General features: G+C 42.3%; 1 protein-coding gene across 3 annotated transcripts; it reads right to left on the reverse strand.

Moving 5' to 3' along the window:
• Positions 1 to 479: 479 nt before the first annotated feature.
• glb1l2 (galactosidase beta 1 like 2) lies at positions 480 to 27,899 on the reverse strand. Of its 3 annotated transcripts, none has more exons than XM_014214675.2 (19): positions 27,596 to 27,897; positions 18,282 to 18,467; positions 18,118 to 18,186; positions 17,932 to 18,027; positions 8,267 to 8,375; positions 8,075 to 8,167; positions 6,030 to 6,111; positions 5,809 to 5,873; positions 5,627 to 5,711; positions 5,180 to 5,320; positions 5,015 to 5,095; positions 4,796 to 4,902; positions 4,517 to 4,663; positions 4,341 to 4,412; positions 3,869 to 3,947; positions 3,545 to 3,632; positions 1,635 to 1,749; positions 1,292 to 1,408; positions 480 to 1,077 (listed from the first exon to the last, which is right to left on the reverse strand). In XM_014214675.2, the coding sequence occupies exons 2-19, from the start codon at positions 18,443 to 18,445 to the stop codon at positions 967 to 969; spliced, it is 1,821 nt and encodes a 606-aa protein (XP_014070150.1). In that variant the 5' UTR covers positions 18,446 to 18,467; positions 27,596 to 27,897; the 3' UTR covers positions 480 to 966. The 3 variants fall into 3 exon arrangements, 2 of the variants coding, with proteins under 2 accessions (XP_014070150.1, XP_014070151.1); XM_014214676.2 differs by having other exon boundaries at positions 671 to 1,077; positions 18,282 to 18,482; positions 27,596 to 27,894; XR_001330397.2 differs by lacking the exons at positions 3,545 to 3,632; positions 3,869 to 3,947 and having other exon boundaries at positions 995 to 1,077; positions 27,596 to 27,899.
• Positions 27,900 to 27,916: the final 17 nt, after the last annotated feature.

Genomic DNA, 27,916 nt, shown 5'->3' on the forward strand with positions numbered 1-27,916 from the left:
TGTCTATAAGGCCAGCATCCTGGAGTCGCCTCTTCAATGTTGACGTTGAGACTGGTGTTTTGCGGGAACTATTTAATGAAGCTGCCAGTTGAGGACTTGTGAGGTGTCTGTTTCTCAAACTAGACACTAATGTACTTGTCCTCTTGCTCAGTTGTGCACTGGGGCCTCCCACTCCTCTTTCTATTCTGGTTAGAGCTAGTTTGCGCTGTTCTGTGAAGGGAGTAGTACACAGCGTTGTACGTCATCTTCAGTTTCTTGGCAATTTCTCACATCGAACAGCCTTCATTTCTCAGAACAAGAATAGACTGACGAGTTTTAGAAGAAAGTTATTTGTTTCTGGCCATTTTGAGCCTGTTATCGAACCCACAAATGCTGATGCTCCAGACACTCAACTAGTCTAAAGAAGGCCAGTTTTATTGCTTCTTTAAATCAGGACTAGTTTTCAGCTATGCTAACATAATTGCAAAAGGGTTTTCTAATGATCAATTGGCCTTTTAAAATTATAAACTTGGATTAGCTAACACAACGTGCCATTGGCACACAGGAGTGATGGTTGCTTGTAATGGGCCTCTGTAGATAATCAATAAATCAATAAACAAATATTTATTGTTTTTAAATCAGCCGTTTCTAGCTACAAGAGTCATTTACAACATTAACAATGTCTACACTGTATTTCTGAGCAATTTGATGTTATTTTAATGGACACATTTTTTTTTGCTTTTCTTTTAAAAACAAGGACATTTCTAAGTGACCTCAAACTTATGAACGGTAGTGTATGTAACTTGCCTTATGACTGTGCTCTAGGCTACATAAAAATACATGTCTATCGTCACATTCAGTGGTAGACCCGTCCCATAACAAAAACATTACATACAGTGTGTTAAGGTAATCATAGCTTTTGTATTACCATGTTATTACTATGTTATAAGAAATTGCTGTGTCATTTTATTTAAAATATTGATCATTTCAAAGCAGAACACAAAATGGATATTTGTATACATCAATTGTTTTTCCATGATCAGGATTTTCAACAAATACTAATTTGTCATCAGCTTTCTGTTCCTCGAACACAATGATCTAAAATAATGAAAAAAGGATCCATTAAACAAACCATTCTAGCCTGTTTATGTATCAGTACGTGTCTTGATTTGAGGATAAACTGTACAAATAAAGTCTGATACACACTTTATAAGAATACATGGTAGTGTAAACATGAGAACTTCTGAAAACACCTCAGAAGACTAGAACCCTATATATATTAGAAATGAAAGGAGATTTTTTTCAGTTCTACCTGATTATTTCCACTTTTAAGCCAAGGTCCAGGGAGGTAGAGAGTTTTCTGGGGACCAATGGACCAGTGGCGTCCAAGATTCTGCCCGTTGATAAAGACCACTCCTTTACTCCAGCCCTGTGGATGGAAACACTAATCAGTGACTTGACAACCAGCGTTTAGAGTTTCTATGGGAACTTCTTTCATCAGTATGTGTGTCTGATGAGGGATGGGCCTACTACACTATACACCAATAAACCAGAGATAGGTCTACCATACTATACGAATAAACCAGCAGGGACACAGTATGGACAAGTGGTGATCTCTATCATAACCACAGAGCCTGTTGGGCTGCTTTACACACAGGCAGTCTGATGAAGGTGTCTCTGGGATGGCCGTCCACATACAGCATGCCCTGGAAGAACCCTGGGAAGGAAGGCTTCTGGGGGACTGAGTTCCACTGGCTTGCTGCACTCAATCTGAAACATGGGAGGAGATCACTCTATTATAAACACAGGAAATCACTGACTAGCATTACAATACGAATCATCTAAACTTTAAAATGGTCAAATGCAGCCATTTTTATCTCAATATGAAGTAATTTATGGGTAACAATTAAGGACCTTGCTGTGATTGTTTTCAATTAAAAAATAAACAAAAATAGCTTCTTAGCAAAGGGCAATTTCTCAAGCAAGAATTTTGCTTGGACTGTTTGAGAGTGGTCTGAGTTGGGAGGGGAAAACTGAAAATTTGCTGTTATTGGCAGAGAGGTTTTGAACTCTCTTTCTTATTAGTCTATTAACTAATTTACCGCATGGCGATGTCACCATGGAAGGCCAAAACTCCCTCCCACCAAAACAGGCAGAAATTTCAGGTGGTCTTTTCAAACAGCTTTTACACTAAAAGGGCATTATGCAAATGTTTACAATTTCGCAGTATTATTCCAACCTCATAGTGTGGAAATATATATAAAACACAGAATAATCCCATTTATGACTGCACTGGGCCTATAAGACAACCTGATATCCCAGTTAAACTTACAATGTCAACAGTTATACAACGGGTGGGTCTAATCGTTGACGCTGATTGGTTAAAACCGCATTCCAGTCAGTGTCTTTTCCACAAGTTACCACCATGAAAGCTATGATGGTGAAATGTATATTTACTCTGTTCCATCTCACTACGCAATCCACTGTCTCAGCCGAGCCAGACAATTAATAATCTTAATCTCCACTGTAAAAAGCATCTAGACATTATCTCCCATTTCTTTTAGACAAGCAATTGGTTTTCAATAGCGGAGATTTGTATAAAACTTGCAGTCTGTATCTCTGACATTTGCAACATTGTTTCAATATTGAAATTCGATCTCCAGCTGTCTCATAGTAATTAACGTGTAGGGATCGGAAGTCGAAATGAGACAGACAGGCAGGCAGCTTTTCTCAGCCAGTCGAAATCATGAATCAGCATAATTTTTATGGACATATACAAAGAAATGTCAATAAAAAAAACAGGTAAAACTAAACACAGCTAGTTTGTTTTCTTTCCAGCTTCAGTTTGAAGTGATTGTGTTAGCTGTGTTGTTGGCTAACTCTCTGAACAACAGTGTCCTGACGAGAGAGCACATTTTCTATGCCAGGTGAAATCGAGCATCATTAGCGCATTCTTATGAATGTATCCAAATAAAAGCCACAAGAAAACAGCTTAAACAAATGCAAATGCAGCTACTTTGCTGTTATTCTGGCTGCACTGTTTGACATGACTGTAAATTAGCCATAGTTGGCTAGCTAGAAAGCAAGGGATAAGAACGTTGCCAGCCAGTATGGCAATACAACATTTAGAAAGAACAACTGGGTCATGTCCATAGATACAGAACAAAAAGGACTTTACGACTGGGTCGCGTCTCTGGCAACCAAACCGATAGAACGAACGACCAGCCGGCTTGGGTAGCAACCCTAGATTTGTGTCAGGACGATATCTCGTTGAAGGATGAAATAGTATGAATAAATTAATCAAAATGAAGTTCATGAAAATATGTCAATCATTATTTGAATATGTTGGTAACCCGTTGTATAAAAGTGATAATGCCCTCGAAGCTGGTGCGTTTCAATTCAGGCTATAGTTGTGCTGCCGGCCTTCGACTTTGTCTAGGGCCTAACAAAACCCGTGCCAATATATCCTCCAGACACCGGCTTCTCAGGCATTATCACTTAAATTATAAACTGTAAGAGCCAGAATGGACCTTATTCTTATATAAATTAAATGATCAGGACAAACCTCTTTAGGAAGTTTGGCTTCATATCCAAACAGTAGATTGTAAAGTCCTTCAGAGGCACGTGGTTCAATATAATATCTCCCACCAGACCTAGAACAGGGTGATATGCAACTAAAGATTAAGAGCTGCATGGGCGAGTAACAATGCAATTATTCCAAGACCTCATAGTCACTATTTGTTGAGCATTCAGGTCTATCCACTTTAACGACTATGTACAGTTGTCACAGCAATGAAGGATTAAACCTGAAGGTCTACAGTGACTTTAATGTACGCTTTCTGCCATGGAATTCTGATTGTTAAAGTGGTAGTAACTAAGAATAGCATACCTTTACGCTGATCATCTAGGGCTTTCCCATAATTCACTCTTCCACAGTTCTCCACAAATAAACTCAATGTTCGCTCTCCCTTCAATGGAAAATACATAAAACATGTGGAAACCACTAATTGATGCACTACAGTCAACAATGCATAGTACCCAAAGACAATTGAAGAACATGTGGCTTGCAGTTGGACTGCAGAGAGTAATTGATCCAATCTTCCGCTGTGCTATAGGACAGCATGGACTTGTTTTCCAATAATAGGCAGGTGCAAAGTTAGTGATTGCGATTCCTCTTTGTTAGAACAACATTTGTCTGAAAGCTTTGTTTGCTTAATCCTGGCACCTTAGTAACAAACTCATTGAACAGCATCACCAGAAGCTTTCACCTCTATCATGGTGTTGAATATAAACTAGCCGGTTTACAAAGCAGCTCAGCAGCACACATAAAGCCTGAATCTAAACACACAGTATCACCGTACCTTCCCATCAGGCAGTGCAAACTCCACCGATTTATTGTCCAGGACACCAACAAAGTGTCTGTCCACAAACACCTAGAAGACAAGCCAACTTTATTAGTACAAATGATGTATTGTCATACAGTGTGCACCATACAGTATAGTACATTCATGCCATGTAGCTGTGTGTCTGTACTCACCAGGGCTCTGTCTTTAACATTGTTCCTGGAGTTCAGAAGGCCTCCGCTGCTGATGGTGGTCTCATATAGAGTGTAGCCATAGGACTGACCATTATTACTGTTGACAGGAAGGTTCTCCATGTTGACAGGCTCCTCTGACTTCAAGGGCTTGATGATGAAACAATGTCAATGTAGTGCATTCAATTAAATTAAGAACATTATGGAATCAACATCAACCCTTGAAGAGATAGAGTATTGCCAGGTCTCAGCTGACAGCATGCAACTTGACCCTTAGCTCACCTTCTCAGTGAACTGCAGGCTCTCCCACAGTGACAGATGCTGCTGAATGATGACAGGCTCATACACTCTCCTGGCCTGGAGAGAGGGAACCTCAGGAAGCTTCTCACCTGAGACACACACATACATGTGCCAGTTAGACATTTTCTCAAATTGCATATGGTGCCTGTTTTCCAAAACATCAATAGTATTTTATGTGAATGTTTGAAAGAGAAAGCTTACTGTGAAACTGGCTGAATAAATTCCTCAAGAGCTGATACTTGGTGGTGTAATCTCCAGCCTCGGATAACGGTGCATCATAATCTAAAAAAATAAAATAAAAAGATTCAGATGACAACTTTTTTCTTTGCAAGTAATATTACATTTGATAGGATACATAAAACCTACCATAGCTGCTGACCTGAGGTTTGTAGGTGCCAAGGTTCGCCACAGCTCCATTCATGAAGCCAAAGCTGGTTCCACCATGGAACATATAGAGGTTGATGGATACACCTGCCTCCAGTATCTGTGACACCACAGCCAACATGTCTACCAGAAAAGGAGAGACAGAATCAATGCTAGACGGTGGGCAATCATACAGTCCTTAGATTGATGGATGGATGGTCCTGTGTGGCTCAGTTGGTAGAGCATGGCACTTACAACGCCAGGGTTGTGGGTTCGATTCCCAAGGGGGACCAATACAAATAAAATATGATGTATGCACTCACTAGTGTAAGTTGCTCTGGGCAAGAGTGTCTGCTAAATGACAAAGTGTAAAAGATGGATGAACTTTAAGAGTTGCTATAACTAGGGGTTATATGACATGATCTTAACCTAGTTTGTAATGAAACTTACCCTCTGCTGGAAACACATGGTGAGATTCACTCCAGACATCGAACCACCCAGACCAGTACTCCATTACAAGCAGAGGTTTCTGGGGCTACAGTAAGGGCAAAGTCACACTTCATCTTTGGACCACTATGATTTCTCAGATGCAAGACAAAATAGAAGAAAATAGAGAATCATTGGCACTATACCTGCATGTATGCTAAATATTGTATTGTTCCGTACGCCAGTCTTTGAAGGTTTACCGTCTTGAGAACTTAAGAGAGGAGGGGTTCAAGTGAAGAACAATGTAGAATAAATAAGGATATTTTCTAGCAGCATCATTACTCTATTGAAAGCAAATGAAATGGCACAAAGGTGTGCTACAATGTACATTACCAAATATCAAGATCTAGCAATAGAAAACCATTACCTCCGTCCACTCCTCCACATTTTAGCCCCTCCCGGTTGTCTGATGTCAGCAGGAGTTCATTGGTCCCTCTGGATAGTAGAGCCTGCCAATGAGAATAGTTTCACTATACATTTATAGCTCACTGCAAAAGTCTATACTGGGCATACAGTATGATGCAGATTAGAGGTCGACGATTATGATTTTTCAACGCCGATACCGATACCAATTATTGGAGGACCAAAAAAAAGCCGAAACCGATAATAAAAAAATAATAATAATCGGCCAATTTTTTTATTTATAATAATGACAATTACAACAATACTGAATGAACACTTATTTTAACTTAATATAATACATTTCAATTTGTTCAATTTGGTTTAAATAATGCAACAACAAAGTGTTGGAGAAGAAAGTAAAAATGCAATATGTGCCATGTAAAGAAGCTAACGTTTAAGTTCCTTGCTCAGAACATGAGAACATATGAAAGCTGGTGGTTCCTTTTAACATGAGTCTTCAATATTCCCAGGTAAGAAGTTTTAGGTTGTAGTTATTATAGGAATTATAGGACTATTTCTCTCTATACCATTTGTTACCAATGTAACAGTATAGCTTCCGTCCCTCTCCTCGCCCCTACCTGGGCTCGAACCAGGAACACATCGACAACAGCCACCCTCGAAGCATCATTACCCATCGCTCCACAAAAGCCGCGGCCCTTGCAGAGCAAAGGGAACAACTACTCCAAGTCTCAGCGAGTGACGTTTGAAACGCTATTAGCGGGGTGCACGCTAACTAGCTAGCCATTTCACATCGGTTACACCAGCCTAATCTCAGGAGTTGATAGGCTTGAAGTCATAAACAGCTCAATGCTTGAAGCACAGCGAAGAGCTGCTGGCAAACACACGAAAGTGCTGTTTGAATGAATGCTTACGAGCCTGCTGCTGCCTACCATCGCTCAGTCAGACTGCTCTATCAAATATCAAATCATAGACTTTATTATAACACACAGAAATACGAGCCTTTGGTCATTAATATGGTTGTATCCAGAAACTATCATTTTGAAAACAAAACGTTTATTCTTTCAGTGAAATATGGAACCGATACGTATTTTATCTAACGTATGGCATCCCTCAGTCTAAATATTGCTGTTACATTGAAGGTTGTACAATGTTATGTCATAATTATGTACAATTCTGGCAAATTAAGTACGGTCTTTGTTAGGAATAAATGGACTTCACACAGTTCACAACGAGCCAGGCGGCCCAAACTGCTGCATATACCCTGACTGCTTACACGGAACGCAAGAGAAGTGACACAATTTCCCTAGTTATAAGAAATTCATGTTAGCAGGCAATATTAACTAAATATGCAGGTTTAAAAATATATACTTCTGTATTGATTTTAAAGAAAGGCATTGATGTTTATGGTTAGGTACACATTGGTGCAACGACAGGGCTTTTTTCGCAAATGCGCTTGTTAAATCATCACCCGTTTGGCGAAGTAGGCTGTGATTCGATGAGAAATTAACAGGCACCGCATCGATTATATGCAACGCAGGACACGCTAGATAAACTAGTAATATCGTCAACCATGTGTAGTTAACTAGTGATTATGTTAAGATTGATTGTTTTTTATAAGATAAGTTTAATGCTAGCTAGCAACTTACGTTGGCTTCTTGCTGCCCTCGCATAACAGGTAGTCAGCCTGCCACGCAGGCTCCTCGTGGAGTGCAACGTAAGGCAGGTGGTTAGAGCGTTGGACTAGTAACCGGAAGGTTGCAAAAACTAATCCCCGAGCTGACAAGGTAAAAATCTGTCGTTCTGCCCCTGAACAAGGCAGTTAACCCACTGTTCCTAGGCCGTCATTGAAAATAAGAATGTGTTCTTAACTGACTTGCCTAGTTAAATAAAGGTGTAAAAATAAATAAATAAATTGTCCACAATCGGTGTCCAAAAATACTGATTACCGATTGTTATGAAAACTTGAAATCAGCCCTAATTAATCGGCCATTACGATTAATCGGTCGACCTCTAATGCAGATGGTGAGAAACAGTACAGTATCACAGTACCTCCTTTATAAAAGGCATGTATTGTTCATCCTTTGCATATGAGCCATACTCATTCTCCACTTGAACTGCAATGATGGGGCCTCCCTCTTCAAACTATAAAACAAAGAGGACAACATGTATTAACACCCCTGCAAACCGCTAACAGATATCAGGACTTAATAACTTGGATAATAAGGCAACTAATTTACGTACTTGTAAAGGCTTAATTATTGGGATGAGTTTGTCGAAGAAAGAGTTCACTGCTTCTGTGAAGCCAGGGTAGGTTGTCCTCAACTTCATGTTTTTGTCACGTAACAGCCAGCTTAAAGGAAAATAACCATTATAAAGATGTCTTATTCAACATGTTGGTTTGCGTTCCGGGATTCATCCAATGGCTTTGAGGAGTATACCCCCTCAGTCATTGGCTTCATCAATAAGTGCATCAATGACGTCGTCCTCACAGTGACCGTATGCATGTACATATCCCAACCAGAAGCCATGAATTACAGGCAACATCCACATCGGGCTAAAAGTCTAGAGCTGCCACTTTCAAGGAGCGGGACACTAATCTGGACACTTATAAGAAATCCCGCTATGCCCTCAGACGAACCATTAAGATTGAATCCTACTACACCGGCTCTGACACTCATCGGATGTGGCAGGGCTTCAGAACTATTACGGACTACGAAGGGGAACCCAGACACGAGCTGCCCAATGACGCGAGCCTACCAGATGAGCTAAATGCCTTTTATGCTTGCTTCGAGGCAAGCAACACTGAAGCATGCACGTGATCATTAGCTGTTCCGGATGACTGCGTGATAACACTCTCGGTAGCCGATGTGAGCAAGACCTTTAAACAGGTCAACATTCACCAAGCCATGGGGCCAGATGGATTACCAGGACGTGTACTCAAAGCATGCGTGGACCAACTGGCAAGTGTCTTCACTGACATTTTAAACCTCCCCCTGACCGAGTCTGTAATACCTACATGTTTCAAGCAGACCACCATAGTCCCTGTGCCCAAGGAAGCGAAGGTAACCTGCTTAAAGAATTTCCGCCCCGTAGCTCAAACTTTTATAGTCCCGTACCCCTTTAAACATTCAATCTCCAGCTGCGTACCCCCTCTAGCACCAGGGTCAGCACACTCTCAAATGTTATTTTGATATCATTGTAGGCCTGCCACACTATACAATATATTTATTAAACGTAAGAATGAGTGTGAGTTTTTTTCACAACCCGGCTCGTGGGAAGTGACAAAGAGCTCTTATAGAACCAGGCCACAAATAATAATAATAAATAATTTTGCTCATTACTTAGCCAGCTTACATATAAAACCTTATTTGTTCATCAAAAATTGTGAATAACTCACCACAGGTTAATGAGAAGGGTGTGCTTGAAAGGATGCACATAACTCTGCAATGTTGGGTTGTATTGGAGAGAGTCTCTGTCTTAAATCATTTTCCAAACACAGTCTGTGTCTGTATTTAGTTTTCATGCTAGTAAGGGCCAAGAATCCACTCTCATTATAGGTACGTGGTTGCAGAGGGCATCAGTGTCTTAACAGCGCGATTTCCCAAGGCAAGAAGCTCAGAGCAGCCCTATCCAGAAATCTGGCAGTGGCTTCTGATTAAATAAAATTGTCACATAACTGCTTGTTGATGAGGCTCTCTTGTTCAGATATCGGTAAGTGGACTGGAGGCTGGGCATGAAAGGGATAACAGATCCAGTTGTTTGTGTCATCCGTTTCGGGAAAGTACCTGTGTAATTGTGCACCCAGCTCACTCAAGTGCTTCGCTGTATCACATTGGACATTGTCCGTAAGCTTGAGTTCATTTGCACACACAAAAAAAATCATACAATGATGGAAAGACCTGTGTGTTGTCCTTGTTAATGCAGACAGAAAAGACCTCCAACTTCTTATTCATAGACTCAATTTTATCCCGCACATTGAATATAGTTGCAGAGAGTCAATGTAATCCTAGATTCAGATCATTCAGGTGAGAAAAAACATCACCCAGCTATGCCAGTCATGTGAGAAACTCATCATGCAAGTGGTCAGACAAAGTCAAACATTTTCACTGTAGTGTCCAAAACGTCTTTCAAGTTGTCAGGCATTCCCTTGGCAGCAAGAGCCTCTCGTTGGATGATGCAGTGTACCCAAGTGGCATCAGGAGCAACTGCTTGCACGCGCGTTACCACTCCACTATGTCTCCCTGTCATGGCTTTTGCGCCATCAGTACAGATACCAACTCATCTTGACCACCAAAGTCCATTTGATGTCACAAAGCTGTCCCGTACTTTAAAAATATCCTCTCATGTTGTCCTGGTTTCCAGTGGTATGCAGAAGAGGATGTCTTCCTTAATTGCCCCCCTATAAACGTAACGGACATATACCAGGAGCTGTGCCAGGCTCGTCACATCTGTTGACTCATCAAGCTGTAACGCATGTAATTCACTGTCTTGTATGTGACGCAGTAATTGTTTCAAAACATCTCCTGCCATGTCACTGATGCGTCGTGAAACAGTGTTGTTTGATGAAGATATTGTCTGTATAGTTTTTTTGGCCTTTTCCCCCAGCATTGTCCCAGCCATATCTGCGGCAGCAGGAAGAATTAAGTCCTCCACAATAGTATGGGGCTCGCCTGTCCTAGCCACTTGGTAGCTCACCATATAAGCTTGAGTTTGACGCCTTGATAAGTTCCTTTCCTGAGGATGGCTCACCTCTCACAGTTCTGGGTGACTTTAACCTCCCCACGTCTACGTTCGACTCATTCCTCTCTGCCTCCTTCTTTCCACTCCTCTCCTCTTTCGACCTCACCCTCTCACCTTCCCCCCCTACTCACAAGGCAGGCAATACGCTTGACCTCATCTTTACTAGATGCTGTTCTTCCACTAATCTCATTGCAACTCCCCTCCAAATCTCCGACCACTACCTTGTATCCTTTTCCCTCTCGCTCTCATCCAACACTTCTCACTCTGCCCCTACTCGGATGGTATTGCGCCGTCCCAACCTTCGCTCTCTCTCTCCCGCTACTCTCTCCTCTTCCATCCTATCATCTCTTCCCTCTGCTCAAACCTATCTCCTGATTCTGCCTCCTCAACCCTCCTCTCCTCCCTCTCTGCATCCTTTGATTTCCTCTGTCCCCTATCCTCCAGGCCGGCTCGGTCCTCCCCTCCTGCTCCGTGGCTCGACGACTCACTGCGAGCTCACAGAACAGGGCTCCGGGCAGCCGAGCGGAAATGGAGGAAAACTCGCCTCCCTGCGGACCTGGCATCCTTTCACTCCCTCCTCTCTACATTTTCCTCTTCCGTCTCTGCTGCTAAAGCCACTTTCTACCACTCTAAACTCCAAGCATCTGCCTCTAACCCTAGGAAGCTCTTTGCTACCTTCTCATCCCTCCTGAATCCTCCTCCCCCTCCCCCCCCTCCTCCCTCTCTGCGGATGACTTCGTCAACCATTTTGAAAAGAAGGTTGACGACATCCGATCCTCGTTTGCTAAGTCAAACGACACTGCTGGTCCTGCTCACACTGCCCTACCCTGTGCTTTGACCTCTTTCTCACCTCTCTCTCCAGATGAAATCTCGCGTCTTGTGACGGCCGGCCGCCCAACAACCTGCCCACTTGACCCTATCCCCTCCTCTCTTCTCCAGATCATTTCCGGAGACCTTCTCCCCTACCTCACCTCGCTCATCAACTCATCCTTGACCGCTGGCTACGTCCCTTCCGTCTTCAAGAGAGCGAGAGTTGCACCCCTTCTGAAAAAACCTACACTCGATCCCTCTGATGTCAACAACTACAGACCAGTATCCCTTCTTTCCTTTCTCTCCAAAACTCTTGAACGCGCCGTCCTTGGCCAGCTCTCTTGCTATCTCTCTCAGAATGACCTTCTTGATCCTAATCAGTCAGGTTTCAAGACTGGGCATTCAACTGAGACTGCTCTTCTCTGTGTCACGGAGGCTCTCCGCACTGCTAAAGCTAACTCTCTCTCCTCTGCTCTCATCCTTCTAGACCTATCTGCTGCCTTTGATACCGTGAACCATCAGATCCTCCTCTCCACCCTCTCCGAGCTGGGCATCTCCGGCGCCGCCCATGCTTGGATTGCGTCCTACCTGACAGGTCGCTCCTACCAGGTGGCGTGGCGAGAATCTGTCTCCGCACCACGTGCTCTCACCACTGGTGTCCCCCAGGGCTCTGTTCTTGGCCCACTCCTATTCTCGCTATACACCAAGTCACTTGGCTCTGTCATATCCTCACATGGTCTCTCATATCATTGCTATGCAGATGACACACAATTAATCTTCTCCTTTGCCCCTTCTGACAACCAGGTGGCGAATCGCATCTCTGCATGTCTGGCAGACATATCAGTGTGGATGACGGATCACCACCTCAAGCTGAACCTCGGCAAGACGGAGCTGCTCTTCCTCCCGGGGAAGGACTGCCCGTTCCATGATCTCGCCATCACGGTTGACAACTCCCTTGTGTCCTCCTCCCAGAGTGCTAAGAGCCTTGGCGTGACCCTGGACAACACCCTGTCGTTCTCCACCAACATCAAGGCGGTGACCCGATCCTGTAGGTTCATGCTCTACAACATTCGCAGAGTACGACCCTGCCTCACACAGGAAGCGGCGCAGGTCCTAATCCAGGCACTTGTCATCTCCCGTCTGGATTGTTGCAACTCGCTGTTGGCTGGGCTCCCTGCCTGTGCCATTAAACCCCTACAACTCATCCAGAACGCCGCAGCCCGTCTGGTGTTCAACCTTCCCAAGTTCTCTCACGTCACCCCGCTCCTCCGCTCTCTCCACTGGCTTCCAGTCGAAGCTCGCATCCGCTACAAGACCATGGTGCTTGCCTACGGAGCTGTGAGGGGAACGGCACCTCCGTACCTTCAGGCTCTGATCAGGCCCTACACCCAAACAAGGGCACTCCGTTCATCCACCTCTGGCCTGCTCGCCTCCCTACCTCTGAGGAAGCACAGTTCCCGCTCAGCCCAGTCAAAACTGTTCGCTGCTCTGGCACCCCAATGGTGGAACAAGCTCCCTCACGACGCCAGGACAGCGGAGTCAATCACCACCTTCCGGAGACACCTGAAACCCCACCTCTTCAAGGAATACCTGGGATAGGATAAAGTAATCCTTCTAACCCCCCCCTTAAAAGATTTAGATGCACTATTGTAAAGTGGTTGTTCCACTGGATATTATAAGGTGAATGCACCAATTTGTAAGTCGCTCTGGATAAGAGCGTCTGCTAAATGACTTAAATGTAAATAAGACGCTTCTAGCCCCTTCTTATTAAATGGTATCTGTTGCCTTTATACATGTCTTACTACTCAAAAGTAGTCTTTATTCTCGCTCCAAAAACCCCTGTAGCTGGGCCTCCCGAGTGGTTCAGTGGTCTAAGGTACTGCGTCGCAGTGCAAGCTGTGCCACTAGAGATTCTGGGTTCGAGTCCAGGCTCTATCGCAGCCGGACGTGACCGGGAGACTCATGGGGCGGCGCACAATTGGCCCAGCGTCGTCCGGGTTAGGGGAAGGTTTGGCCGGCAGGGATGTCCTTGGCCATCTCGCACTAGCGACTCCTGTGGCAGGCCGGGCACAGTGCACGCTGACACGGTCCGGAGGTGTTTCCTCCGACACATTAGTGTGGCTGGCTTCCGGGTTAAGTGGGCATTGTGTCAAGAAGCAGTGCGGCTTGGTTGGGTTGTGTTTGGCTCTCAACCTTCGCCTCTCCTGAATCCATACGGGAGTTGCAGCGATGAGACAAGACTGTAATGACCAATTGGATACCAAGAAATTGGGGGTAAAATAATGTTTTATAATAATAAAATAATTGTCATGTCAAAATTGTCATGTTTCGTTTCTAAATGTCTGTGCAAGAGTGAAGGTTTCCCGCGAGAGAGTAACAGTTAATATGATTGGATGTTAATTATTTGACTAGGCTACCTGTATTTGACATTGTGTTGTTATTTCGCTGAACACGAGATGGTTTAATTTGATTTTTGGCAGTGAAACAAGGCTACTCAGGCGAGAAAAAAACCTCACCCAAAATGTACACACACACGTTCAAAAGTTTGGGGTCACTTAGAAATGTCCTTCTTTTTGAAAGAAAAGCATTTTTTTTGTCCATTAAAACAACATCAAATTGATCATACATACAGTGTAGACATTGTTAATGTTGTAAATGAGTATTGTGGCTGGAAACTACCGATTTTTTTTATGGAATATCTACATAGATGTACAGAGGCCCATTATCAGCAACCTTCACCCCTGCGTTACAATGGCACGTTGTGTTAGCTAATCCAAGTTTATAATTTTAAAAAGGCAGATTGATCATTAGAAAACCCTTTTGCAATTATGTTAGCACAGCTGAAAACTGTTTATGCTGTTTAAAGAAGCAATAAAACTGGCCTTCTATAGACTAGTTGAGTATCCGGAGCGTCGACATTTGTGGGTTCGATTACAGGCTCAAAATGGCCAGAAACAAAGACCTTTCTTCTAAAACTTGTCAGCCTTCATTTCTCAGAACAAGAATAGACTATGTCATGTGAGAAATTGCCAAGAAACTGAAGATCTCGTACAATGCTGTGTATTATTCCCTTCACAGAACAGAGCAAACTGGCTCTAACCAGAATAGAAAGAGGAGCAGGAGGCCCCGGTGCACAACTGAGCAAGAGGACAAGTACATTAGAGTGTCTAGTTTGAGAAACAGATGCCTCACAAGTCCTCAACTGGCAGCTTCATTAAATAGTACCCGCAAAACACCAGTCTCAATGTCAACAGTGAAGAGGCGACTCCGGGATGATAGCCTTCCAGCGACAACAGTCATTTACAACATTAACAATGTCTACACTGCATTTTTGATCAATTTGATGTTATTTACAGGTATACCCCAAACTTTTGAACGTTAGTGTATATTTTTTTTTAAATACGAATAACATTTTTATTTGGCGTACCCCTGACTGAATTGTGCGTGTACCCCAGTTTGGGAATACCTGTCCTAGACCCACTCCAATTCGCAAACCGCCCCAACAGATCCACAGATGATGCAATCTCAATCGCACTCCACACTGCCATTTCCCACCTGGACAAAAGGAACACCTATGTGAGAATGCTGTTCATTGACTACAGCTCAGCGTTCAACACCCTAGTGCCCACGAAGCTCATCACTAAGCTAAGGACCCTGGGACTAAATACCTCCCTCTGCAACTGGATCCTGGACTTCCTGACGGGCCCCCCCCAGGTAGGCAACAACACGTCTGCCATGCTGATCCTCAACACTGGGGGCCCTCAGGGTTGTGTACTTAGTCCCCTCCTGTACTCCCTGTTCACCCACGACTGTGTGGCCAAACACGACTCCAACACCACCATTAAGTTTGCTGATGACACAACAGTGGTAGGCCTGATCACCGACAACAATGAGAGCTTATAGGGAGGTGGTCAGAGAACTGGCAGTGTGGTGCCAGGACAACAACCTCTCCCTCAATGTGAGCAAGACAAAGGAGCTGATCATGGACTACAGGAAAAGGCAGGCCAAACAGGCCCCCCATTAACCTGTTGGGTCTAGGGGGCAGCATTTGCACGTCTGGATAAAAAAGATGTACCCGATTTAATCTGGTTACTAATCCTACCCAGTAACTAGAATATGCATATACTTATTATATATGGATAGAAAACACTCTAAAGTTTCCAAAACTGTTTGAATGGTGTCTGTGAGTATAACAGAACTCATTTGGCAGGCAAAACCCTGAGACATTTTCTGACAGGAAGTGGATACCTGATGTGTTGTATTGACTTTAAACCTCTCCCATTGAAAAACACAGGGGTTTAGGAATATTTTGGCACTTCCTATTGCTTCCACTAGATGTCACCAGCCTTTACAAAGTGTTTTGAGTCTTCTGGAGGGAGATCTGACCGAACAAGAGCCATGGAACGGTGATGTCCCATTAGACACCTGGCGCGCTACTTCATGTTGGGTACCCTCGTTCCAATACGTTATAAAAGGCTATGCATTCGTCCACCTTGAATATTATTCATGTTCTGGTTAAAAAGGCCCTAATGATTTATGCTATACAACGTTTGACATGTTTGAACGAACGGAAATATATTTTTTCCCCTCGTTCATGACGAGAAGTCCGGCTGGCTTACATCATGTGCTAACGAGACGGAGATTTTTGGACATAAATGATGAGCTTTTTTGAACAAAACTACATTCGTTATGGACCTGTGATACCTGGAAGTGACATCTGATGAAGAGAATCAAAGGTAATGGATTATTTACATAGTATTTTCGATTTTAGATCTCCCCAACATGACGTCTAGTCTGTATCGCAACGCGTATTTTTCTGGGCACAGTGCTCAGATTATTGCAAAGTGTGATTTCCCAGTAAGGTTATTTTTAAATCTGGCAAGTTGATTGCGTTCAAAAGATGTAAATCTATAATTCTTTAAATGACAATATAATATTTTACCAATGTTTTCTAATTTTAATTATTTAATTTGTGACGCTGACTTGACTGCCGGTTATTGGAGGGAAACGATTTCCTCAACATCAATGCCATAGTAAAACGCTGTTTTTGTATATAAATATGAACTTGATAGAACTAAAAATGCATGCATTGTCTAACATAATGTCCTAGGAGTGTCATCTGATGGAGATTGTAAAAGGTTAGTGTATCATTTTAGCTGGTTTTATGGTTTTGGTGACCCTGTCTTTGACTTGACAAAACATTACACACAACTCTTGTAAATGTACTGTCCTAACATACTCTAAATTTATGCTTTCGCCGTAAAACCTTTTTGAAATCGTAAAACGTGGTTAGATTAAGGAGATGTTTATCTTTCAAATGGTGTAACATAGTTGTATTTTTGAAAAATTTGAATTTTGACATTTATTTGGATTCAAATTTGCCGCTCTTGAAATGCACCTGCTGTTGATGGAGTGCACCACAGGTGGCACGCTAGCGTCCCACCTAGCCCCAAGAGGTTAACATCGAGGAGTGGCTGTAGTGGAGTGGGTCGAGAGTTTCAAGTTCCTTGGTGTCGACATCACCAACGAACTGTCATGGTCCAAACGCACCAAGACAGTCGTGAAGAGGGCACGACAACTCCTTTTCCCCTTCAGGAGTCTGAAAAGACTTGGCATGGGTCCCTAGATCCTCAAAAAGTTTAACAGCTACACCATCGAGAGCATCCTGACCGGTTGCATCACCGCCTGGTATGGCAACTGCTCGGCATCTGACCCTAAGTCGCTACAGAGGGTAGAGCGTACGGCCAGTACATCACTGAGGCCAAGCTTCCTGCCATCCAGGACCTATATAACAGGCAGTGTCAAAGGAAAGCCTAAAAAAGTCCAGACACCCAAGTCATAGACTGTTTTCTCTGCTACCGCACGGCAAGCGGTACTGGAGCGCCAAGTCTAGGACCAAAAGGCTCCTTATAAGCTTCTACCCCCAAGCCATAAGACTGCCGAACAATTAATCAAATGGGCACCGGACGACTTACATTGACACCTCCCCTCCATTTGTTTTGTACACTCGCTGTTTATTATCTATGCATAGTCACTTCACCCATACCTACATGTACAAATTACCTCAACTAACCTGTACCCCCGTACATTGACTCGGTACCGGTACCCCCTGTATTATAGCCTCGTTATTGTAATTTTGTGTTACTTTTTTTTTTTTTTTTCTACTTTAGTTTTTTTGGTAAATATTTTCTTAACTCTTCTTGAACTGCACTGGTGGTTAAGGGCCTGTAAGTAAGCATTTCACAAGCATTTCACTGTAAGGTCTACACTTGTTGTATTCGGCGCATGTGACAAATAAAGTTTGATTTGATTTGACCCCTGCTACAAAGTTAAAGGCTTAAAGTAATGGAAACAACCTGGGGAGCCCTCCTAAGTCCCACTCAGCACAGATGTAGGGTCCTGGCCGCAGAATCACCCAGAGCCCCAACTCTGCTGCTAGGCTGATGTACGCCCTGTTAGACACAGAGAAAAACAGAGAGACAAAGCTCAATAGCTCTATCAAACATATTAATCACAAAATCATATAAAAAAGTCTTCCTTACTTTAAATCCAACTGGTCCTGGAAGTTGAAAACTCCTCTCTCTGGCTCATGCAGGTTCCATGGCACATATCTGAAAGATAAAGCAGTCATTCTCAGTATCTCTCCATAGTAGAGCAGCAGTGAGTGTCGGTATAAGAGAACATGAGGTGTTCTGTGTGTCCCTACGTGGTGAGAGTGTTGACCCCACAGGCCCTCATCTTCAGCAGCCGGTCCTCCCAGTAGGCTCTGGGGACGCGGAAGTAGTGGATAGAGCCCCCCAGGATGCGAAAGGGCTCTCCCTCCAGAGTGAACTGAAAGGAGTTGGCCCTCAGACCCTCTTTCTGGCTCATTCTCCTCACCTCTGGCTGCAGGCTGGAAGAAAAACCACTGTCTGGATCTCTTATGAATGTTATGAATAATCACACTTAAGATAAGAATTAGAGCGACTGTGTAGGGACTAATAAATGCATACAACTTGTAATATACTGTATGATGATAGCATATATTATGACAAGAATCGATAGCTATGTTATTCTAAGACAGTCAATTCAACACATAATAAATATCCTTATGCAGATTGACCAATCTCAGCTAATGTCAAATTTAGGAATCTTACCTTCTACGTTGATTTTCACAAAGTCTAAAGCTGAAATAATTTTCAGTATGGCTTATACCATCTACTGAAGCAGAGCTCACGCGGACGGCTTCAACGAATGGAGAACAATGAAGAAAGGCCTAGAATGCTTTGAACAAGGGAAACCATTGTTGTTTAAGAACACTGCTGTTCTTTTGTGTTGAAGCTTTAGTATACTGAACAAAAATGTAAAACGCAACACGTAAAGTGTTGGTCCCATATTTTATGAGCTGAAATAAAAAGATCCCAGAAATGTTCCATATGCACAAAAAGCAAATTTCTCTAAAATGTTGTGCACACATTTGTTTACATCCCTGTTAGTGAGATTCTCCTTTGCCAAGATAATCTACCCTCCTGACAGGTGTGGCATATCAAGAAGCGCATAAACAGCATGATCATTACATAGGTGCACCTTGTGCTGGGAACAATAAAAGGACATTCTAAAATGAGCAGTTTGTCAAATAAGACCGCCACAGATGTTTCAAGTTAAGTGATCGTGAAATTAACATGCTGACTGCATGAATGTGCACCAGAGCTGTTGCCAGAAAATGTAATGTTAATTTCTCTACCATGAGCCGTCTCCAACATCGCTTTAGGGAATTTGGCAGTGCGTCCAACCAGCCTCACAACCGCAGACCACGTGTAACCACGCCAGCACAGGACTTCCACATTAGGCTTCTTCGCCTGCCAAACATACCCTCGTAAAACTGACCATCCTACCGATCCTCGACTTCGGTGATGTCATTTACAAAATAGCTTCCAACACTCTACTCAACAAATTGGATGCAGTTCTATCACAGTGCCATCCGTTTTGTCACCAAAGCCCCATATACTACCCACCACTGCGACCTGTACGCTCTCGTTGGCTGGCCCTCGCTTCATACTCGTCGTCAAACCCACTGGCTCCAGGTCATCTACAAGACCCTACTAGGTAAAGCCCTGCCTTATCTCAGCTCACTGGTCACCATAGCAGCACCCACCCGTAGCACACGCTCCAGCAGGTATATCTCACTGGTCACCCCCAAAGCCAATTCCTACTTTGACCGCCTTTCCTTCCAGTTCTCTGCTGCCAATGACTGGAACAAACTGCAAAAATCACTGAAGCCTCATATCTCCCTTACTAGCTTTAAGCACCAGCTGTCAGAGCAGCTCACAGATCACTGCACATAGCCCATCCAACTACCTCATCACCATACTGTATTTATTTATCTTGCTCCTTTGCACCCCAGTATCTCTACTTGCATATTCATCTTCTGCACATCTACCATTCCAGTGTTTAATTGCTACATTGTAATTACTTCGCCACCATGGCCTATTTATTGCCTCACCTACCTGATTTACACACACTGTATATAGACTTTTTCTACTGTATTATTGACTGTATGTTTGTTTATTCCATGTGTAACTCTGTGTTGTTGTATGTGTCGAACTGCTTTGCTTTATCTTGGCCAGGTCTCAGTTGTAAATGAGAACTTGTTCTCAACTATCCTACCTGGTTAAATAAAGGTGAAATAAAAAATACAAATGTTGCAAGGATCTGTACACGATTCTTGAAAGTTGAAAATGTCCCTGTTCTTCCATGGCCTGCATACTCACCCGACATGTCACCCATTGAGCATGTTTGGGATGCTCTGGATCGACATGTACGACAGTGTTCCAATTCCACCAATATCCAGCAACTTCGCATAGCCGTTTTAGAGTAGTGGGACAACATTCCACAATCAACAGCCCGATCAACTCTATGCGAAGGAGATGTGTCGTGCTGCATGAGGCAAATGGTGGTCACACCAGATACTTGCCTTGTTTCTCTGATCCAGACCACACCCGTACCTTTTTTTTAAGGTATCTGGGACCAACAGATGCACATCTGTATTCCCAGCCATGTGAAATCCATAGATTAGGGCCTAATGAATTTATTTAAATTGACTGATTTCCTTTTATGAACTGTAACTCAGTAAAATCTTTGAAATTGTTGTATGTTGAATTTATAATTTGGTTCAGTGTAGTTCATGGACCAGACCTCCAAATTTGGGCCTTCAGGCTCACTTGGGATGACGATGTGATTTTAGTGATTTTCTTGAAGGTCTATGTCCCTAGAGTGGAAAATGTGTGATAGCTGCCATTGCTGCACTGCTGTCTCTGTTGTCACTCTTTCTTTCACCTCTTCACTCCATTCATTTTTTCACATTGTTTTTCATAGGATAAAATCCCAATGTCAGTATAAAATAAGTTATTGCTTATATATAGCCTTTAATCATATACAATGCATTCGGAAAGTATTCTGACCCCTTGACTTTTTCCACATTTTGTTACGTTACAGCCTTATTCTAAAATGGATTAAATTATATTTCTTCCTTATCAATCTACACACAATACCCCATAATGACAAAGTGAAAGTTTTTAGAAATGTTTGCAAATGTATTGAAAATTAAATACAGAAATATCTTATTTACATAACTTTTCCTCTAGGAATTTGCCTGTGCTTAGCTCTAGTCCTATTAATATTTTTTTTCTCTCCTCAATTTAAAAAAAGAGAACCTTATTTACATAAGTATTCAGACCCTTTGCTATCAGACTTTCGAAATTGAGCTCAGGTGAATCCTGTTTCCATTGATCATCCTTGAGATGTTTCTACAACTTGGACTCCACCTGTGGTAAATTCAATTGATTGCACATGATTTGGAAAGGCACACACCTGTCTATATAAGGTCCCACAGTTGGCAGTGCCTGTCAGAGCAAAAACCAAGCTATGAGGTTGAAGGAATTGTCTGTGTAGCTCCGAGACAGGATTGTGTCGAGGCATAGATATGAGGAAGGGGACCAAAACATTTCTGCCTAGAAGGCCAGCATCCCAGAGTTGCCTCTTCACTGTTGACATTGAGACTGGTGTTTTGCAGGTAATATTTAATGAAGCTGCCAGTTGAGGACTTGAGGCGTCTTTCTCAAACTAGACACTAATGTACTTTTCCTCTTGCTCAGTTGTGCACTGGGCTCTCCCACTCCTCTTTCTATTCTGGTTAGAGCCAGTTTGTGCTGTTCTGTGAAGGGAGTTGTACACAGTGTTGTACGACATCTTCAGTTTCTCACATCGAATAGCCTTCATTTCTCAGAACAAGAATAGACTGGCGAGTTTTAGAAGGAAGTTCTTTGTTTCTGGCCATTTTGAGCCTGTTATCGAACCCACAAATGCTGATGCTCCAGATACTCAACTAGTCTAAAGAAGGTTTTATTGCTTCTTTAAAATCAGGACTACAGTTTTCAGCTGTGCTAACATAATTGCAAAAGGGTTTTCTAATGATCAATTGGCCTTTAAAAATTATAAACTTGGATTAGCTAACACAACGTGCCATTGAAACACAGGAGTGATGGTTGCCTGTAATGGGCCTCTGTACGCCTATGTAGATAATCCATTTTTTTTTTTTTAAATCTGCCGTTTCCAGCTACAATAGTCATTTACAACATTAACAATGTCTACACTGTATTTTTGATCAATTTGATGTTATTTTAAAATGGACAAAAAAAAGGTGCTTTTCTTTGAAAAACAAGGACATTTCTAAGTGACCCCAAATTTATGAACCGTAGCGTATACGCCCACTAAAAACCACTTTGCACCTCGAGTGATGAAGTAGCCACTATTAAACCACAACAAATCTGTGATGTAGGCGAAAAGTGGCAGTGATAGCCATGGAGAAGGAGTAGCTTTCAACTAAGAAATTATTGATAAAAAGGATTCAACCGGTTCAGTTATTTGGAAGTGTTTTGGATTTTTGAAGTCCGACAAAGAGCAATGTTCGGTCTGGTAATACGACAAACCTTTTCACCATCTGACGCAAAATCACTCTTTGGAACATGCAGAAAGTTTGAGTTTGCGCCACAGCATTGATAAACGCCCCTCAAGCACCAGCTAATCTAGGGATGTTCGCCCGAAGCAGTCAACACTGACAGCGTTTATGCCCTATGAGCAAACATCGAAAAGGAAGACATTACAAATGCTTTTAAGTATTGAATTGCTAAGGACATGCTACCAATTAGCACAGTCGAAAAGGAAGGTTTCAAGAGTCTTATACATTTAATTGACCCAGGTACGTTGTCCCCGGCCGCAAACATTTCTCTCACACCGCACTGCCTAAACTCTACGCCGAGTGTAGGGAAAAAGTTGAGGAACAGCTCTACTACCGATCTGTGGTGTAGTCACATGTCAGAGCCTTATTTTAGCATCCCTATCCACTATATTGACAGAGTGGAATCTTCTAAATAAATGCCTTCAAAACATCATACTTTCCCAACGACCACACGGGTGATGCTATAGCAGATGGGCTCATTGATGCTCTCGCCTCCTGGGGACTCAGTCATGACAGACAGGTCTGCAACGGATGCGAACGTGGTGAATGCCGCTAAAATCAACAAATGGACCCGACTGCAATGTTTTGGACATCGTCTGCACTTGGCCATTTGACAAGGTTACTTACCATTGTGTATATTGTGTTTGATGAAACTTAGATGAAACTAAATGTGCATTTTTTTCAGCAACTAATTATGTTAAATATTACATTTGTACATAAATAAAGTGATTGTGATTCTAACACTTAAAATCTCGATTTCTCTTAGAGAATGGGTAGAGACAAACAGGTGGATCAAGCAATTGGAGTGTGTAAGAAAGTGGTAGATGCCTTTTCCTATTCGTGTAAAAAGAAGAGACCTGGCACTTGCTCAAAAAGAACACAACCAACCCCAGCACAAGTTGGTGACAGAGTCGCCTACCAGCTGGGGATCACGTCAAAAGATGGTGCAATGAGTACTGGAGCAGGAGAAAGCCATTTCATAGGTCTTGTTCAGTGACAAGAAGACCTGGCACTTATCTCCCACCTATACATATATAGATGTTCTTGAGTCCATCAACCAGGCATTGACCCAACTTATGGAATTCACAGATGCTCTGTCTGGTGAGTCTTATGTCAGTGTGTCTTACCTGAAGCCAGTACTACACCTGTTCAATACAGAGGTCATGAAACCTGATGATGGTGAAACAGAGCTCACCCGAATGAGAAATATGATGACCTAGCCACAGATGACCTCCTGGACATAGCCTCGTTGGTCGACCCTCAGTTTAAAACACATTACATTAAAAGACGAGAAGGTGAGCCACATAAAAGCAAGACCTGTCTCAGAGATGGTCAATGAGGGACATGAAAACCCAAGCCCAGCACAGGGAGACATCGCTGCTGCTTCACCACAACTGCCAGCTAAAAAGAGAAAGTCACTGGGCAGTTTTTTTCCAAAAGGCCATGCTCCACCACCACAGGTCTTAATACTGAAATCCAGCTGGTACAAATGGAACTTAGCTGCTACCTTCAGTCTCCTGATGCTGACAGTGAAACCAAATCAACTGGACTGGTGGAAGATCCAACCCAAAAAAACTTTCCCAAAGTCAGCCACCTGGCAAAGCGCTACCTGTGCATTCCTGCGACCAGCTCCCCCTCAGACCGTGTTTTTAGCACAGGTGGCAACATAGTGACCTGCCATAGGGCAGCTTTAAAGCCAGAGACCATAGACAGACTTGTCTTTCTTGCTTGTAACTTGTAAGACAACTACCCCAACTTCAACTGTGATGTGCTAACAGTTATAATGCATATTGACTTGCACTGTTTTTTTTATTTCTTGCTCATGACTTGTAAGGGTTTATAGCTTTGAAAAAAAGTGGAGTTAATGTTATTTGTGAGTTCTTCTACTTCTGACAAATAAGAAACATTAAAGCCTTCGGTTTGTTCAGGCAGGCTTGAGTCTGAAACAGATTGTACCCTTTTTAAACATTATTTGATTAAAATTGTGATAATTATCATTAAAGCTAGAGACAGTAGACAGACTTGTCTTTCTTGCTTGCTTGTATGATAACTACCCCAACAAACTGTGTAGTGGCATTAGGCTAACAGTTATAATGCATATATTGACTTGCACTATTTTTGTATTACTTGTTCATGACTTGTAAGGGTTTACAGCTATAAAAAAAAAGTGGAGTTAAAATGTTTTGAGTTCTACTTCTGACAATAAGAAGCCTTCGGTTTGTTCAGGCATTCTTCATTCTGAAGGAGATATGCAACTTTTAAACATTATTTGATTAATATTGTGATAATTATCATTATCGAATGAAAAAAATATCATGATAATTTATTTGCCATATTGCCCAACCCTACGTCATACCCAAGAAGAATCAAGGCTGTAATCGCTGAGTAAAGTTTCTGAATACTTATGTTAATGTGATTTAATTATTTTTGCTAAATTTCTACAAACCTGTTTTTGCTTTGGGTAATGTTTGTAGATTAATGAGGAGATAGTTTTTTTATATATAAAAAAACTATGTGACGTGCAGTCAAAATCATTTAACGCCTGCATTAATTTTTGCGTATCTTTTTTGACAGGCAAAGACCCAAACAGCATTCCATAGAAATCCTGGTTGGGAATGAAACAACTGAAGAAATGAACAATGAAACAGCACAGCAAGTTACTGAAAGAAATAGGTTTTGATTATGTTTTACTGGTAATGGGGACATATGTAAATGCCAACAAAATCATTTTGGGGTCTGTTTGTGTAACCTTTATTTAACTAGGCAAGTCGGTTAAGAACAAATTCTTATTTACAATGACGGCCTACCCCGGATGACGCTGGGCCAATTGTGCTCCGCCCTATGGGACTCCCAATCACGGCCAGATGTGATAGAGCCTGGATTCAAACCAGGGACTGTAGTGACACCTCTTGCACTGAGATGCAGTGCAAGAACCGCATATCTATGTGTTAACTATTTAACTGTACTAGAATGCTTAAGGCCGCTAAAATTTTAAATATCGGTATCTTTTTTTTTGTCAAGGAAAATATCGGAATCGGACAAAAGTAATATCGGTGCATCACTAGCTGTAACGTAACAGAATGTAGAAAAAGGTCAAGTGGTCTGAATACTTTCCAAATGCACTGTATCATTGGAAAGCTTAGATTCAGTTATCAATCAGACACATTTTTGGAATGTTCAGGCCAACAGAACGTTTGCCTTTGACCTCTCAGGTACAAATCAGAATTACCTGTATAAATTGCTTTAAAAAGGAAACCCTGATACATTTTAAACTTTGTTTGACAAGTGGTTCTTAAAGGCCATGATATTACCATTCAAATTATAATATATAACCAACTTTGAAAGCACCACCTAACACTATCGTTAAAAAATAGCCCATATTGTGCCGTTGACATTAAAAATGGTGTAAGCATAGCCATATAATTACACGTAGTGACTATGTTTTTGGATTGTAACTCCGGTGATAGAATTTCCAAATTGCGCACACACACAGCTAGAACAGGATTTTAAAAAATACTTGCAGATACAGGGCCATCACAGGATTCATGCATTAACCCCACAGAAGCCTTTTCACAATATGGCCGCCAAACAACTCAATGGGGTATTATTTAATCGATTTCGCATGACTATACCTGCATGTATGAAATACAGGCCTAATTGTAATATGCCCAATAATATCTTAAAATGTTCATAGTGATGTGGAATACACAACCAAATGTGGCAGATATACAGTACCAGTCACAAGTTGACACACTTACTCAAAGGTTTTATTTGTACTATTTTCTACATTTTAGAATAATAGCGAAGACATCAACTATGAAATAACACATTGAATCATCTAGTAACCAAAAAGGTGTTAAATCAAAATATATTTTAGATTCTTGATGACAGCAACCAATGATCCGGGTCAACAGCATCAATGTAGGTTCCGTCCCTCTCTTCGCCCCAACCCGGGCTTGAACCGGGACCCTTGCAGACATCAACAACTGACACCCCACGAAGCATCGTTACCCATCGCGCCACAAAAGCCGCGGCCCTTGCAACGCAAGGGGAAACCCTACTTCAAGTCTCAGAGCGAGTGACGTCACTGATTGAAACGCTATTTGAGCGCACCACCGCTAACTAACTAGCCATTTCACATCGGTTACACATGTATATTATAGCAATAAGGCACCCCAGTGGTTTGTGGTAGATGGCCAATATACAAGGGTTAACGGCTGTATGCAGGCACTCCGCATTGCGTGATACATAAGAACAGCCCTTAGCCGTGGTATATCGACCACCTTACCCCCTTGTGCCTTATTGCTTAATCATAGCAGTTAAACCAAATCGACATCCATTGATGGAAAATAGTCTGGCGAGTTTAATAAAGGAAAATTATATTTTCTCTTGACACATTCAAATTCCTTTACCTCACAGCTTGGAATAAGTAAAAACATTTTAGGAAAAACGAATTATCCTTCTAACGTCGTTACTATGATATTCCTTAATTGGCTCGATATCGTTATGGGAAAAGGTTATTGTTTAAATATGCAACTCCTCTCTTGCTTAACAATACAATCGGGATAGTTTCAGGCCTTTTGGTCGGGTTTTGAATGATCATTGGGCTAGAAATGTTAGCTTGACCTGGCAACCCTGGTTACATGGATAGAACGTTTGCGTTTTTCCCCATTACAATCTAGTGTAAACAGTAGGCTATAGCACCAAATGGTAAGATTCCTGTATTGCAAGTTCGCCTGACCTGTCTTTTTACAGATTTTGATGTAAGGACAAAACGCGATACAATATATTGCAACTATCCGTTTCATAGTGCCTATTGAAAGTGAGCAATATTTTACGCCTAACACGGACAATGTAAACTAAAGGCTACTGCCTGCTGAAAATCGAATCATGATAGCCTAATAAGAAACACTGTGGATTTTGTCAGAACTAACAGTCAGACTTTCCACTTGCATTAGGTTTGGAGTTGTGTGTAATTCGGGTGAAAATTGATATTTTAATTCATTATGGTCTATAGCTCTCACCTGTATTTTCCCCTTGAGTGAATCGCCTGTATGGTGTTATTCCTGTTCTTCCGGTGTGGTCTTTGAAGGCGTGGGCTGTCAAACCAGCTGTTGCAATGCTGTAACGTTATTCGTAAACCATTTTTAATGCATCCATGGTCGTCAGGCTGTCTCTCACACGACAGCGGTATGCCATTCTCGGATATATTTTCTTTTAATTCACACGGTAAGGCCGAAGATTGTTGGAACTAAATCAAGATAAACCACAGCCTGTCATTTCAAATGGAAACAAGGGAGTCAGTGGGCAGAACAAGTAGGGAGGTGGGCAGAGCCAAGCACGAG

The sequence above is a fragment of the Salmo salar genome, chromosome ssa09 (assembly GCF_905237065.1).
Source record: "Salmo salar chromosome ssa09, Ssal_v3.1, whole genome shotgun sequence".
NCBI lineage: Eukaryota > Metazoa > Chordata > Actinopteri > Salmoniformes > Salmonidae > Salmo > Salmo salar.

Bases quoted from the DNA above. Each gene is read 5' to 3' on its own strand.
- glb1l2 (XM_014214675.2), bottom strand. From the start codon at position 18,445: ATGAGCCAGAAAGAGGGTCTGAGGGCCAACTCCTTTCAGTTCACTCTG. The intron at 18,028-18,117 runs GTAAGGAAGACT...TGTGTCTAACAG, and splicing joins CAGGACCAGTTGGATTTAAA to GGCGTACATCAGCCTAGCAG. The intron at 3,948-4,340 runs GTACGGTGATAC...TTTCCATTGAAG, and splicing joins TTGCACTGCCTGATGGGAAG to GGAGAGCGAACATTGAGTTT.